Source organism: Entelurus aequoreus, linkage group LG20 (genome assembly GCF_033978785.1).
Source record: "Entelurus aequoreus isolate RoL-2023_Sb linkage group LG20, RoL_Eaeq_v1.1, whole genome shotgun sequence".
In the NCBI taxonomy this organism is placed as follows: domain Eukaryota; kingdom Metazoa; phylum Chordata; class Actinopteri; order Syngnathiformes; family Syngnathidae; genus Entelurus; species Entelurus aequoreus.
Genome location: NC_084750.1, coordinates 940,451 through 956,533, shown reverse-complemented (window position 1 = coordinate 956,533; position 16,083 = coordinate 940,451). Strand labels below are relative to the sequence as shown.

The following is a 16,083-nucleotide window of genomic DNA, read 5'->3' as shown; positions in this document are numbered from 1 at the left end:
TTTAAGACAAAATAATATACTGTATAGCATTAAGTCTATCTCCTGTAGTTGTATTAATATTCATAACTTCAAAACACATACCCATTTGTCAATATCCAGTAAAATCTTGAGCAAACGGCATGCTGTGTTTTGACTCTTCCTGAATGTCCACCGATTGGCGTAGAGTGGAACTCGAGAAAGAGCTTCCAGGCCTCCTCTCTTTCCTTGATAGCCCATCTACAGACAACAGTCATAAATAAAATAATATATTGTAAAATGGCTGGAAAATGAAATACTAACCCTTGATTGTAAAGCTTTTACAAGATCTCATCAGACTTCTGAGGCTTGGCAAAATCCTTTGGATATTTGCTGTCACAGAGGTAATTAAAAACCTGGTCCCACGGGTTGCTCCAAGGTTTGCGGTTCACAGGTGGCCGTGGTTAAGGAAAGGTGAAGTTTAAAATAAAATGCTGGAGAGCTTGGCACAAAGTGCAAGGCAAGCTGGAGCTAGAAAGAAGAAAGAAAGTATAGCTTAAATACATTGTGATGTAGTCATTAACGTATAACCTAAATAACAGGATTGTTTTGTGACTTTCATAAAGTTACACACTCAAAAATTGCAGTGAAAATAGTGTTTACAATGCTCATATGTTTTTTAAAACTATGCATACAGTACAAATATAGTGCTTAAATTTATAAGCTAAATTATTATAGTGTTTTTCACTTGGCCATGCAGCTATCTAAAAAGTGTTTAAGTAGATAATGCCATATAAGTAGATGTTTGACATGCACATGCATCTAACTAATGTTATATAAGTACATTTACGAAATATTTACATTAGTGTTCTCCATGCTATATAATGTATCTAGCTAACTAACGCCACAAAAGTAGATTTGCGACATTTTCACATTAATCTCCAATAACATTTCGACAAGCTATGCATCTAACGTAATATGAGTACGTACATTTGATATCTTTACATGAAACAGGGAAATAATACATTGTGAGTTTCATCGTTTAATAGCGTATATTGTAGATTTTACTCACGTAAAAGGTTCAGTCGATGCACGTTGTAATGCAGTGCACGCTTTCGCATTCCTTGGATTCATACGCAGATACAGTGGGGAGGGGGGGGTATATTTCCAAAGGGGAGCACTCTTCGCCAGAACACCGGACATGACGTCAGGTGAATACAACCTATACGTATAATGGGTTTTACAGTGCAGCAGGTTTACTTATCCTCTGTAAGGACATGCCGGCATTGATCAAAACATCCTAAAAGATACATTAGAGATGTATAAACCTCTGGTATAAAGTGAGTGTCCATTTTCTCAGTATAAATGTTGGCCTATTACACCTAAGCATTATCTCTACCCTCAACCTTATAATATCCATAAGTTACATATCATGAAAATAAAAAAATATATATTCTCAAAACTGCTTAAAAACATCCCTAACATGTTGTCATAAAATTCTACAATTTTCTTCTTTTTTGTTGTGGCTGGGCCAAAAGGAACTCTTCCCAAAACATGTTTCACTAAGTGGTATTTTTATGGAATTTGTCCATCAACAATTCCTCTTTAGAGCACATTCACTTGAAGACCATCTACGACACGCTGAAGGAAAGTCAGTCACCTTTATGTTCTTTTCATAAATCAACTGTTGACTACTCTCCTTATTGAAAGATGATTGACGATAAATGATGACTTTCACTTAATGATGCATGTAGGTCAGAATCAGGAAGTGAAATTAGCCATGAAACTATTAATTAGAGATGTCCGATAATATCGGACTGCCGATATTATCGGCCGATAAATGCTTTAAAATGTAATATCGGAAATTATCGGTATCTGTTTCAAAAAGAAAAATGTATGACTTTTTAAAACGCCGCTGTACGGAGTGGTACACGGACGTAGGGAGAAGTACAGAGCGCCAATAAACCTTAAAGGCACTGCCTTTGTGTGCTGGCCCAATCACATAATATGTATGACTTTTCACACACACACACAAGTGAATGCAAAGCATACTTGGTCAACAGCCATACAGGTCACACAGAGTGGCCGTATAAACAACTTTAACACTGTTACAAATATGCGCCACACTGTGAACCCACACCAAACAAGAATGACAAACACATTTCGGGAGAACATCCGCACCGTAACACAACATAAACACAACATAACAAATACCCAGAACCCCTTGCTGCACTAACTCTTCCGGGACGCTACAATATACATACATAAAATAAAATTAGGCATAATAATGTGTTAATTCCACGACTGTATATATCGGTATCGGTTGATATCGGAATCGGTAATTAAGAGTTGGACAATATCGGAATATCGGATATCGGCAAAAAAGCCATTATCGGACCTATCTACTATTATTTATATTGATTACATTGTCAAATAAATTTGGTGATTCCGTGAGTGTTGTGTAAACATGTTGATACACACTGTTACAAACTGAGAGGAACATCAACCTCTCATAAATATTGTGTGTCTGAAACTGTCTCATTTTTATGAACATTATAAAAACAAAGCAGTGCATCGTCCTCACAAGACAATTCACCTTCCTATAGACAATCTATTTAAGAGTAGTATTAATAATCAACTATAAAGTTAGTAAAAATGTGAGAGTAGGAAGTAAACAAACCTGTTCTGTGTAACACAACCTGATGATGTTTCCTGTAATAGGCGTCCAGTAGTTGATGTTGTTGCTCCTTCTCCTCTTTTGTTCGAAACAGTTCCTCCTCGTACTCTGCTATCGTTCTTTCGCACATTTTCACACAATCACAACACTTTACACTCACACGTGATCTCTGCTTAGCGATGTGTTGATAACGTCTCTTTGTTAGCAGCTAACAAGCTAAGCTAGCTAGCAAGCTAAGCTAGCATGAGAAGCAGCAAAGTGCACTTAGACTAATGAGTCCGAATATCAATGGATTATTGACGACGTTTACTTTGTTGAACAGCATATGTTTGTTCATGTACGCACTAATTAGGAAGACAGTACTATAATAGCCACAATAACGTCTTCAGCAAACGCCATCTTGTTTTTACCTCATCTTGTTTTCTTGTTTCGAAAGCAGTATTGTCAGATCTCGCGAGAGAAACAAACAACCAGCTCTTCTTCTTCTTCTTCTGACTGGCAGTAAATGTTTGTAGCGCCGCCTACTGTACTGTAGAATGTAGTGTGGGTAAAAGAACATAACGAGGAAATCCCGTTAAGAACCCGTGGAGGGCAGCATACGCCAAAGATGGATGGAATATTGAAGAATGTCCATCCATCCATTTTTTTACCGCTTGTCCTAACTCGTCTTGTGTCAGAGTGTTGGTACACGGATGACGTCACAGAAGAACGACTGTGATGCGATGTGAGTTGAAATAATATCAGCACGCTCGCTCCAAAAAAAAGTCATGTTCCTTCGTGTTTGTCTTTTAAAAGAGTGCTTCAAACGAGATTTAAAGGACTGTTGTTAGTCCGATGTTGATGTGATAAAACCTATTTCTTGTTTGGAAGGTACATATAATTGTAACTGTTATTTCTTCGTGCACAAAATAAATATTGATAAAGTGGATGTATTCCTTTATGTACATTTATGTAAATGTAATATTGCAAAAAGGATTCAACGTAATATTTTGACTTTTACACACGCATATTTTACTAGAATACCCCTATGAACATTACACATATCAAAATCAAGTACCTACTGTACTGTTTACTTGTTGAAATACCCTTTTTACAGCTAATAATCCACCCAAACGACCACTTTGCTGCTGCCAAAAAATTATTTCAAGTAATATTTTAATATTAACACATCTCATCTCTTTATATTTTACTAGAATACCCTTATGGGCAAGACATATATCAAAATTAAGTACCTACTGTACTGTTTACTTGTTGAAATACCCCTTTCCAAAGCTAAAATCTACCCAAACGGCCACTTTGCTGCTGCCAAAAATTGATTTCAAGTAATATTTTGATGTTACACATATTATCTCTGCATATTTTAGTAGAATACCCTTATGGGCATTCAATATATCAAAATCAAGTACCTACTGTACTGTTTACTTGTTGAAATACCCCTTTTAGGGCTAAAATCTACCCAAATGGCCACTGCCAAAAATTAATTTCAAGTAATACTTTGATACTGACACATCTCATCTCTGCATAATTTACTAGAATATCCTTATGAGCATTACATTATATCAAAATCAAGTATCTACTGTGTTGTTTACTTGTTGAAATACCCTTTCCAAAGCTATTACATTATATCAAAATCAAGTAACTACTGTATTGTTTACTTGTTGAAATACCCTTTCCAAAGCTAAATATCTACCCAAACGACCACTTTGCTTCTGACAAAAATTGATTTCAAGTAATATTTTGATATTGACACATCTCATTTCTGCATATTTTACTAGAATACCCTTATGGGCATTACATAGGCTATATCAATGTCATACTGTACGTCGAAGCAGTGCCTGGGCTATTTTGAACTGAATAAGGTGCTGCATGTTGTATGTTCTTTTTAGTTGTCTAAACAATTGGTTTCTGTTAACTCCATGAAGGCCCTCCTCTATCCACCATGGAACCAGCCTTTTATTGACTTTGTTCCTGCTCCTGGGTATTGACCCAACTGCTGCCCCATAAATTGCTTCTATCATTAGTTTATTCACATCATTGACGTCACTCTCAAAATTTACCTAAGTCACTGTTTCTTCTAAAATTGCCTTCAATTTTCCCCAGTCTGCTGTACTAAATACCCACTTTGGAACTCTTTCACTTGGTCTCACATCCGCTCTTTCACCGACTGCACACAATAATAATGATAATAATGATCACTGCCTACTGTCGTGTCTGTCACTACTCACCGGTTACTTTCTGCTGCTAATGAATTTGACACCAATGTAATATCCAAAAATGATTAATTTCCTGTTGACACATTCATTATTGTTCCTGTGCCATCATTCAAACACATCAATCCCCTTTCATCCATCAATTCTTCAATTACCCTTCCATTCGAATCTGTGTGTGAGCCCCCCACAAAGTACTGTGTAAATTAAAATCTGCACACCAGATCAACATATGTTTATTTTGTCTTGGCATATTCAACAATTCTTCCAATGCAAATTTTCTACATGGATTGTAATAATCTATAATCAATACTTTTCCCCCTTTTCCCCATATCTCTGCATGCTACCCATTCTTGCTCCACCCCTTTGCTGACAACTCTATGTGGAATCTCTTGTTTTATGAATGTAGCACATCCACTTCCAACTCCGGTGGTTCTATCCCACCTCACCCCTGTGTACCCGTTAATGAAAAAGTATATACTGTATCCAGGGGCGCCGCTACGGATTTTGGGCCCCATGAAAAGAATCTTTACAGGGCCCCCATTATTTTTTCTGTATTATAATTTCATCATCATTGGGGGCCTCTCTGGGCCCCCCTCCATCATGGGCCCCTAGAATCCGTCTCCTTTACCCCCCCTTTTCGGCGCCCCTGACTGTATCTCTGGTTTTAACCATGTTTCCTGAACACATACAGTCGTGGTCAAAAGTTTACATAAACTTGTAAAGAACATAATGTCATGGCTGTCTTAAGTTTCCAATAATTTCTACAACACTTATTTTTTTGTGATAGAGTGATTGGAGCACATACTTGTTGGTCAAAAAACATATTCATGAAGTTTGGGTCTTTTATGAGTTTATTATGGGTCTACTGAAAATGTGACCAAATCTGCTGGGTCAAAAGTATACATACATGTACATGAATGTTAATATTTGGTTACATGTCCCTTGGCAAGTTTCACTGCAATAAGGCGCTTTTGGTAGCCATCCACAAGCTTCTTGCAAGCTTCTGGTTGAATTTTTGACCACTTCTCTTGACTAAATTGGTGCAGTTCAGCTAAATTTGTTGGTTTTCTGACATGGACTTGTTTCTTCAGCATTGTCCACACGCTTAAGTCAGGACTTTGGGAAGGCCCTTCTAAAACCTTAATTCTAGCCTGACTTAGCAATTATTTTACCATTTTTGACATGTGTTTGGGGTCATTGTCCTGTTGGAACACCCAACTGCGCCCAAGACCCAACCTCCGGGCTGATGATTTTAGGTAATCCTCCTTTTTCATTGTCCCATTTACTCTCTGTAAAGCACCAGTTCCATTGGCAGCAAAACAGGCCCAGAGCATAATACTACAACCACCATTATTGACGGTAGGGTGGTGTTCCTGGGATTAAAGGCCTCACCTTTTCTCCTCCAAACATATTGCTGGGTATTGTGGCCAAACAGCTCAATTTTCGTTTCATCTGACCACAGAACTTTCCTCCAGAAGGTCTTATCTTTGTCCATGTGATGTCAGATGAAACAAAAATTGAGCTGTTTGGCCACAATACCCAGCAATATGTTCCTGGCTAGACTGAGTTGCCGGGTCAGCCCTCACATATTCCCATTTACACCCTACTAATCCCAGGTGGTTAATAGCTGCGTTAACGACCAACTGAATGAATTCACTCTTTGATGTGACTTGAGCAGTACAATTAAGGACTCCTGCAATAAACGTTAGCAATGCTTTTTTATCCACATGCACTCTGTCACTCATACATTGCTGCTTCGCTCTCTCCTGCTGTTTTGTCTACTTTATTTTGCTCTCTCGACACTCTCGTCGCCTTTGCATATGATTTTTTTTCCTCTCTAACCTTACTTTTTGAATCTGGTTTTCCTTCTTCATGACTTCACATCCACCATACGCTATGGGCTCCTCCACAGTTGCAGCATTTTGGTTGCACCCCCTCCACACACTTCCCATATTCATGGTTGCTTACACATCTTCTTTGCTCTTTATGTTATGTAGCTATGTGTCCAAACCTTCAACAGTTGTAGCATCTTAACAGCTTTGGTATATAAACTCTGACTGGATAGCTCACAAATCCCCAAAACACCTTCTGGGGTACATTTTCCCCTTCAAACTGAAATAATACTGTCTCTGTGTCCTTCTTCACCCCTTCTCTTGATGTCTTCATTCTTTGCACACTTAATATTCTTCCTCCTCTCATGTTTTTCTTTAGCTCTTCCATTCCCACACTCACTGGAACCACCGTGATCACTCCTTTGCTACCACCACCACCACCATTTTGTGCTCCTACTCTCCTTGTGCTCTCTACTTAATTCTTCCCTATCTCTTTCACACAGAGTGTCTTTCACATTCCCATCGTTTACTAAGATTGTTGCATGCTCAACCTCGCCTATCTGGCGTAGTAATTAACGTAAACTGGTTACATTTTTTCATGTCTACTTAAGCCTTTTCATTAAATCTTTTTGTGACAATCTTTTTTTTTCCCAATGTCTTCCTCACTCGCATCTCCCACATGCTCCTCAGCTCGCATTCCTTTATATCTCTCCTTTATGTAAAAGTTAAGTTAAAGTCCCAACGATAGTCAGACGCACACACTAGATGTGGTGAAATTATCTTCTGCATTTGACCCATTCCTGTGTTCACCCCCTGGCAGGTAAGGGGAGCAGTGAGCAGCAGCGGTGGCCACGCTCAGTAATCATTTGGTGATTCAACCCCCAATTCCAACCCTTGATGCTGAGTGCCAAGCAGGGAGGCAATGGGTCCCGTTTTTATAGTCTTTGGTATGACCTTAAGGTTCTCAGGGCGGACACTCTGGCCACTTAAGGTAATTTTCCCATCCATTCTTCCCACATACTCATCCCCCCCTTCACCATCAGAGTCCATTTCCACCACGCTGCCTACTTCTGACCCATTCGCAGAGCAGTCGTGCTCAACCGCCACTGACACAGGGATTTCCTGATGTTTATCCCCCACACTTCTCCATGTTTTGTCATGTCCTTTTCCTGCTGAAGATTCAGCATTCTCTCCCCAACTCTCTCCACTTTGTGCAAAAGCATTATACTTGCTGTTCAAAGTTAGTCAGTCTCGCCTATTTTCGGACTTCCGGGTCATCCCTTTTCCCAGAAATCACTTCTGGGTTCCAGCTTGAAGTCTCGCACCAGATGGCCCTCTAAAATAGACCGTTATGAAGTCTTACGATAGTTTGTAATACGACACCAGAGGTGTCGAACTCATTTTAGCTCAGGGACCGGGCTATTAAAATCATGGCATTAAAACAAAAAAATAAAGAACTTCAGATTGTTTTCTTTGTCTTACTTTGGCCAAAAATAGAAGAAACACGTTCTGAAAATATTACAATAAAAATATAGAAAAAAACACAGACAGCGTTAAAGTTTAGATGCATGAAGGAAAGAAGAAAGTGGATGCTTATAATTTAATTTGTTTGAATTTTATGATAAAATGAAATAAGTTATATTATTCTACATTAAACATAATTTTGAGTTCAATCCTGTGATGAATGAAAGGTTACTTTACTTAAGAGACTTAATGTGAATTACTTGTATTCATATTTGCCTTTCTGTCTTTCAGGTGCATACTGCTTAAGCCAACTCATTTCGTCTGTCAAAATCATCTTTATTCCCATACTCCACCATTGTCTACAAATAAAATATTGAGTGGAATCCGGTCAAGTTGGAAGTTCCGTCTTTTTTCAAGTGTGGGAAGCTACATTGCCTAACGACATTTGACAGTAATAGCTTTAATTCACAAATGCAGATTCTTGGAAACAAAATCATCCTTCTTTACCTTGCACAAATAATTCTGCCATCTACTCTCATCTACATATTACATAAAGGTCTAGGGCAGGGGTCGGCAACCTTTACCACTCAAAGAGCCATTTTGGCAAGTTTCACAAATTAAAGAAAATAATGGGAGCCACAAAAAAAAAATTAAAATTTTAAATGAAAAACACAGCATACAAAGCTTAAATTGCTTTGTGCTATGTTAACAAGGGGTCTCAGACACACGCACCGGCACGCACTTTAATATGTAAATTTGATATTAGGGGGCCCGCGAGTTTTGAATGAATGGCGCTTGATAGCGTCATGCTTGCCAATCCTCTCATTATTTCCGGGAAACTCCCGGTTATCAGGACGTGATGGCACTGCTTTTGGCGCCCTCTACAGCCTGCTCCAACAGTGTACCTGCTCGACCGCATGTAGAATGCAGTTTCAGCTGGCGTACTAGGTCAGCAGCCACACAGCTTACACTGACGGTAGCCGTAAAAAAAAACTTTAACACTGTTACGTTACAAATATGCGCCACACTTTGAACCCACACCAAAAAAGAATGACAAACACATTTCTGGAGAACATCGGCACTGTAACACAACATAAACACAACACAACAAATACCCAGAATCCCATGCAGCACTGACTCTTCCGCTCAACCGACGCACGGAGGGGGCGGGGGTTGATGTGTGGGGGGGGGGGGTTGGTGGTAGCGGGGTGTATAATCTAGACCGGAAGAGTTAGGGCTGCATGGGATTCTGGGTATTGGTTGTGTTGTGTTTATGTTGTGTTACGGTGGGATGTTCTCCAGAAATGTGTTTTTCATTCTTTTTTGCTGTGGGTTCACAGTGTGGCGCATATTTGTAACGTAACAGTGTTAAAGTTGTTTTATACGGCTACCGCCAGTGTAAGCTGTGTGACTGATGAGTAAGTATGCTTTGCTGTCTCCTACGTGTGCAAGTAAAAGCTACATACAACATGTGGCCGGGCTGGCACGCTGTTTGTAAATACTATAGAGGACAATTACTGCAGTGTATTCAGGGCACGCCCTTAATTTAGTAATCAGAGTGAAAATAGGATTATATTTGCCCTGGGAGTTAACTAGGAGAGGCACTGAGATCCAGAAGTCTCCTGGGAAAATTGGGGGGGTCGGCAAGTATGCAGCTGAGCCGCATCTGAGTGGTCAAAGAGCCGCATGCGGCTCCGGAGCCGCGGGTTGCCGACCCCTGGTCTAGGGACATACATATAAAACAATCACAAAACGATATTCATAATACAAAAGAGTAATAATGATAATAAATATAATGTATCATCAAGTCACACCTTTCAAAAGTAAATGATCTTGTATAAAACACAACTGCTCAAATGATGTATAAAGTAAATAATAATATGCTTCCAGAAGTGGTCCAGAAGATGTTTCGGATGTGAACCAGTAAACATGAACTAAGAGGGGTTTATGTGTACTCAAAAGCAAAGGTATGAACACATGTAAAACATATATGTATATCATACAAAGGAGTTCATCTATGGAATCATTTACAATTAGAAAAAAACCCCACTTAATTATTTCTAAAACCTATATAAAACACTGTTCTGAATAAGTATAGAAGTGAATTATCCATCCATTCATTTTCTACCGCCTGTCCCGTTCAGGGTCGCGGGGGGTGCTGGAGCCTATCTCAGCTTCATTCGGACGGAAGGAAGGGTACACCCTGGACAAGTCGCCAACTCATCACAGGGCCAACAGATAGACAGACAACATTCACACTCACATTCACACGCTAGGGCCAATATGAATATGCAATATCGGATACAATGTTCACTGTTTTATCTGAACCTTTTCAGTCAAATAGCTGTTATTTTTTTAAATACACAATTTTGCATATTGATGCATGTTATTGAATAATTAAAAAAAAAAAAACCTAAACGAAAAGATCTAATTTATAAATGGTGGAAGCATATTAACAAGATTGTGTAACACACCAACAATTATGTCACACGTTTATGTTGTTAGAAAGTCAAAGTTATCAAAGTCTTGGCTTCATTTGCTGCTGCTGTTCTCACCAGCACACTTGTGTTTCTTACACTGGTACTTATAAGAGAATCTTTCATCACACACACTGCAACTCAACACTTTCTCACCTGTGTGTGTTCTCATGTGTACTACAAGGTTTCTTTGTCTGCAAAAGCTTTTGTTGCAGCTTGTACAGGAATATGGTTTTTCGCCAGTGTGCGTTCTCATGTGTACTTTCAAATTTTGACTTTGTACAAAACTTTTACCACAGATAGAACAGGTAAAAGGGTTTTCTCCAGTGTGTATTCTCGTATGTACTTTTAAACTTTGATTTGTTACACAACCTTTACCACAAACTGAACAGATAAAAGGTTTTTCTCCGGTGTGTTTTCTCATGTGTACTTTTAAATCTTGACTTTGTACAAAGCCTTTACTACAGATTGAACAGGTAAAAGGGTTTTCTCCTGTGTGTGTTCTCATGTGTACTTTCAAATTTTGACTTGTTACAAAACCTTTACCACAGATTGAACAGGTAAAAGGTTTTTGTCCGGTATGCACGCTCATGTGTAGTTTCAGATTTTGACTTGCTACAAAACATCTACCGCAAATTGAACAAGAAAATGGTTTTTCTCCTGTGTGTATTCTCATGTGTACTTTTAAATTTTGACTTTGTACAAAACCTTTACCACAGACTGAACAGGTATAAGGTTTTTCTCCTGTGTGTTTTCTCATGTGTACTTTCAGATAACTGTGGTGTTTAAACGTTTTGTCACAGTGAGAACATGTAAAGCGCGTGTTGTCAGTGTGACATGTATTATCAGCTTTAGAGTCTTCATCATCAGTGTCAGGAGAGTGTGACGTTGTGTCGTCACTATCTGATAGTGGAGCTAAGAGCTTGTCTGCTTGTGATCCTCCACAGTGGTCTCCATCAGCTTCTTTTGTCATGTGTTGAGTTGAGCTGCTGCTTGGAGACTCCACCTCTCTCTTCTCCTCACTTTCATCCTTGACCTCGTCATCTTCACTCTTCACAATCACACCAATCACTGGGAACTCCTCCAACCATTCAATATGCTCTCCCTCCTGACTGATGCTGTGTTCCTCCTCTTCCTTTTTAATGTGAAGGGGCTGTGGTGCCTCCTCTTCCTCTTTAAAGTAGGGCGTCAGTCGGTCCTCCTCTTTCTTTGTAAAGTGCGGGGTCTCTGGCACATCTTCTTCCTCTTTAACATGGGGGGTCAGGGGTTCCTTTTCTTCCTTTTTAAGGTTGAGGGTCTGCGGCACCTCGTCTTCTTCCTTAATGTGGGGGGTCAGTGGGTCCTCTTCTTTTTTGTTGTTGTCAGGTGTCTGTGGCACCTCGTCCTCTTCTTTAATGTGGGAGGGCTGAGGCTTTCCCTGCTCCATCTTAAAGCTCCACTCTAGAAGCCCAGGGAGAAGATGTTCTTCACAGATGTCTGTCGGACACAAAAAACACAAACACATGTTTTAGAAACGTCAAGCTTTGGTCAGTCACATGTACTAAAAAAATAAGTTATTGTATGACCTGGTCTGAAATCTCTGTGGGGGACAAACACGCAGCTCTTTACAACATTATTCACAGGAAAAAAATACCAAGCCATGGCGGAAAATACTTTTTACTAGGGAAGGGCAATATGACCTAAAATCTATATTGCAATATATTGTAACACTTTAGTATGGGGGAATATATAAACCATTAATTAGTTGCTTATTAACATGCAAATTGGTAACATATTGGCTGTTAATTAGTCATTATTAAGTACTTATTAATGCCTTATTCTGCATGGCCTTATTATACAACCAGTCAGCCATTAACTAAGAGTCTTCCCTAACTCCAACCGCAACCCTTACCCTAACCCTAACCCTATGTTAATAAGCAACTAATTAATGGTTCATATGTTCCCCATACTAAAGCGTTACCCAATATATTGTTTAATACAGAATTAATAATACAACCAGGACATCGAGATGGCAAAGAGGACGATCTCTACTTTGAGTGTTTTTTCTCCTTTTTGTGTGTTAAATCAGTTTTATGTCAACATTTATGGAGCTTTGTCACCAAGGATGAGCTTATAAATATAAGCTACAACTCCACTGGACTTATTCCCACTTTTCTGACAGAATACGTGGAATTGTTGGATGTCCTGGTCAAAGGTGCCTTTGCCTTTATTTGGTGCTGTGAGATGACGACGCAAAAGTGGGAGGTGGGTGGGAGTGCCTGTGCGTACCGCCAGCGCCGACCATGCACTGCTCTACCAGGTATATTTCTCTCCAATGCGCGCTCACTGGCGAACAAACTCAACGAACTTCAGCTACTGATGGGGATGGACAGGGACTTTTTTTCATCCTGTGCTCTGTGTTTTACAGAGACGTGACTGTGTGAACTGATACTGGACTCTGTGCTGCAGCTGGCAGGAATCCTACTCTTCAGAGAGACTCGAGACACATATTTCCTGGAATAAAAAGTGTGGCAAAATCTGATCTGATGTCACAGTGATCTAAAAGCACTTATCTCCTTGGCCGAAATATTTTTACATTTATAGCAAAACTTTTTATCCTTCCCGCGAGTTCACTTCATTAATTCTGGTTGGTGTTTACATTACACTGCAGGCCAAGGAGCATGAGCTAAAGCGAGCTATTGCCGACCAGATTCCGTGCATTAGGTTTAAACTGGCCGTGAAATGACACCACACCACCCCTAGTGTTCAGTTTAAAACTTGGGGGACAAACATTTTTACAGCAACTACCTAAAACACTAGACTGTTCCTGTTGTTTAGAGGAACTTAGACCATGTAAACACATTGGCACATCCTTAATTTGCAATTTTAACGTTAACGACAGCGCAGACTTGTAATTTTCATAACACAGCTATTTTTTCAGAAATGTGTAACTGACAAAGTAAGTAAGTATAAAGTAAGTAACATTTATATAGCACCTTTCATAGACAAAAAGCCACAAAGTGCTTCGCAACACAGTTAAAATAGAAAATACACACATTATAAAAGGCCAATTTAAACAAACAAAAACCCAATATAAAACATTATAAAAACACAAGTTAAAGGGAAACAATCGTAGCAGCCCATTTTGAAGGTGTCAACAAGAGTCAATAGGGTGCAATGAGGGTGGAAGATCATTTCAAAGCATGAGAGCAACAGCCTAGAAGGTCACCTCTTGTCCGAAAACGAGTGTGTGGAAACTTCAGCAGATTCTGATCCACAGACCTCAGAGTTGTGGTATAAGGCTGGATCAGATCACTGATGTAAGAGGGAGCCTGACCATACAAGTCTTTGAAGGCTTGAACCAGATTTGTAAACTTGATCCTATAGGACACTGGCAGCCAGTGAAGTTCTTTTACAACAGCGGATATGTGGTTCCTCTTATTTGTGCGGTTCAGAATTCTCGCTGCAGAATCTGGGACTAGTTGCGGTCGCGAGAGCTCCTTCTTGTTCAGACATGAAAACAGACTGTTACACAGTCTAAACGCAAGGTCACCAAACAATGAATGTAAAAGTTCCAAATAATTCTGTGACGCCATTTTCCCAAGTTTAGAGATGTCCTTAGATGAAGGAAGCAGTTCCTCGTCAGCTGCTTACAATGCTGCACTAATGACATGTCTTTGTCAAAGATAACTTCCAAGTTTCTGAGACTTGGTTTAGTAGACTGGCCTAAGTGACCCAAGTGTTGTTTAATCCCCTGAATGTAATCATCAAGTGCAATAACCAGTGTTTTTGTTTTGTCTGCATTGAGCTGCAGGGAATTGTGAGCCATTGTTTTATGTTCACTAAACAATTAAGCAAGGCGTTAAGCTTCTGGATCTTTTACGGCTTTAAGAAACAGTAAAGCTGGATATGATCAGCAACTTGGTAGAAAGAAACATCACTAAACCTTTGGATGAGCTTTCCCGAAGGGTTCAAACACAGCAAAAATAATACACGACCCAAGACGGAATCTTAAGGGACTCCACACAACAAATCTGCTGACTCAGGCCTTATTTGGTTAGCTGTAACACTGAAGCTACGCCCAGATAAACATGAGGAGAACCACTGTAGAACTGACCATGACAGTTCTACTACAGCCCTCAGCCCTCTACAGCCGCATGCGGCTCTTAAGCGCCGCCCTAGTGGCTCCCTGGACCTCTCTCAGAGATGTGTGAAAATGGAAAAAGATTAAGAAAAAAAAAAAGTTTTTGTTTTAATATATTTTCTGTAGGAGAACAAACATTACAAAAATTTTCATAATTGTTAGAAATCCCATTGTTTTTGTTATACGTGCTTCACTGATGAGAGTATTTGGCAAGCACTGTTTTGTCCTAGTTATTCAGTGATCCTTGAACTCATCGTAGTTTGTTTGCATGTACAACTTTCTCCAATGCTGCCACAGAAAGACGTGTTTTATGCCACTCCTTCTTCGTCTCATTTTGTCCACCAAACGTTTTATGCTGTGCGTGAATGCACAAAAATTAACTTTGTTGATTTTATTGATTTGCCGGAGTGCTTATCAGGCATATGCACTACCGTTCAAAAGTTTGGGGTCACCCAAACATTTTTGTTGAATAGCCTTCATTTCAAAGAACAAGAATAGACTGTCGAGTTTCAGATGAAAGTTTTTTTTTTCTGGCCATTTTGAGCGTTTAATTGACCCCACACATGTGATTCTCCAGAAACTCAATCTGCTCAAAGGAAGGTCAGTTTTGTAGCTTCTGTAACGAGCTAAACTGTTTTCAGATGTGTGAACATGATTGCACAAGGGTTTTCTAATCATCAATTAGCCTTCTGAGCCAATGAGCAAACACATTGTACCATTAGAACACTGGAGTGATAGTTGCTGGAAATGGGCCTCTGTACACCTATGTAGATATTGCACCAAAAACCAGACATTTGCAGCTAGAATAGTCATTTACCACATTAGCAATGTATAGAGTGTATTTCTTTAAAGTTAAGACTAGTTTAAAGTTATCTTCATTGAAAAGTAAAGTGCTTTTCCTTCAAAAATAAGGAAATTTCAATGTGACCCCAAACCTTTGAACGGTAGTGTAGGTCAATCCATGACTGCAAGCTAATCGATGCTAACATGCTATTTAGGCTAGCTGTATGTACATATTGCATCATTATGCCTCGTTTGTAGGTATATTTGATCTCATTTAATTTCCTTTACTTATGTCCTTTGTGTATTTAATTTATATTTGCATGTCTCATGACACATTATCTGTATGTAATATTGGCTGCATTTCTGAAAGTTGTTTGTGCGCCATGTTGTTCCAGACCACAGCAAACGTTACTCAGCTTGCAAAGATTGTAATAAATACATTAGAAGAAGACAGTCTGCAGTTTCCTTTAACTTAGACACACACATGTATACCTTTGGCCATTCTGAGCCAGTAATTTCCAGAAGTTATCTCATCCTGTGAGAAGCCTCCATTTTACTAATG

The 16,083-nt window shown here is 39.3% G+C and overlaps 2 protein-coding genes across 7 annotated transcripts in view; both read right to left on the bottom strand.

The window, feature by feature from the left end:
* Positions 1–16,083, bottom strand: part of LOC133635812 (zinc finger protein 239-like) — a 32,157-nt gene that overhangs the window by 8,821 nt on the left and 7,253 nt on the right. For 4 of the 6 annotated variants that reach the window (XM_062029130.1, XM_062029128.1, XM_062029131.1 and 1 more), the window contains exons 1-3: positions 2,636–3,156; positions 280–486; positions 82–216 (exon numbers count right to left, since the gene is read on the bottom strand). Coding sequence is in view for 1 of the 6 variants with exons in the window: in XM_062029127.1 (XP_061885111.1) it covers positions 2,636–2,762 (127 nt within the window). In the remaining 5 variants the exon portion in view is untranslated. Of the gene's footprint in view, positions 1–81; positions 217–279; positions 487–2,635; positions 3,157–12,075; positions 12,092–16,083 lie in introns of those variants that run through there. The other 2 variants (XM_062029135.1, XM_062029127.1) reach the window with 2 other exon arrangements.
* On the bottom strand, positions 9,582–14,190 carry LOC133636370 (oocyte zinc finger protein XlCOF22-like). Its single transcript, XM_062030362.1, has 2 exons — positions 13,824–14,190; positions 9,582–12,091 (listed from the first exon to the last, which is right to left on the bottom strand). The coding sequence occupies exons 1-2, from the start codon at positions 14,188–14,190 to the stop codon at positions 10,671–10,673; spliced, it is 1,788 nt and encodes a 595-aa protein (XP_061886346.1). The 3' UTR covers positions 9,582–10,670.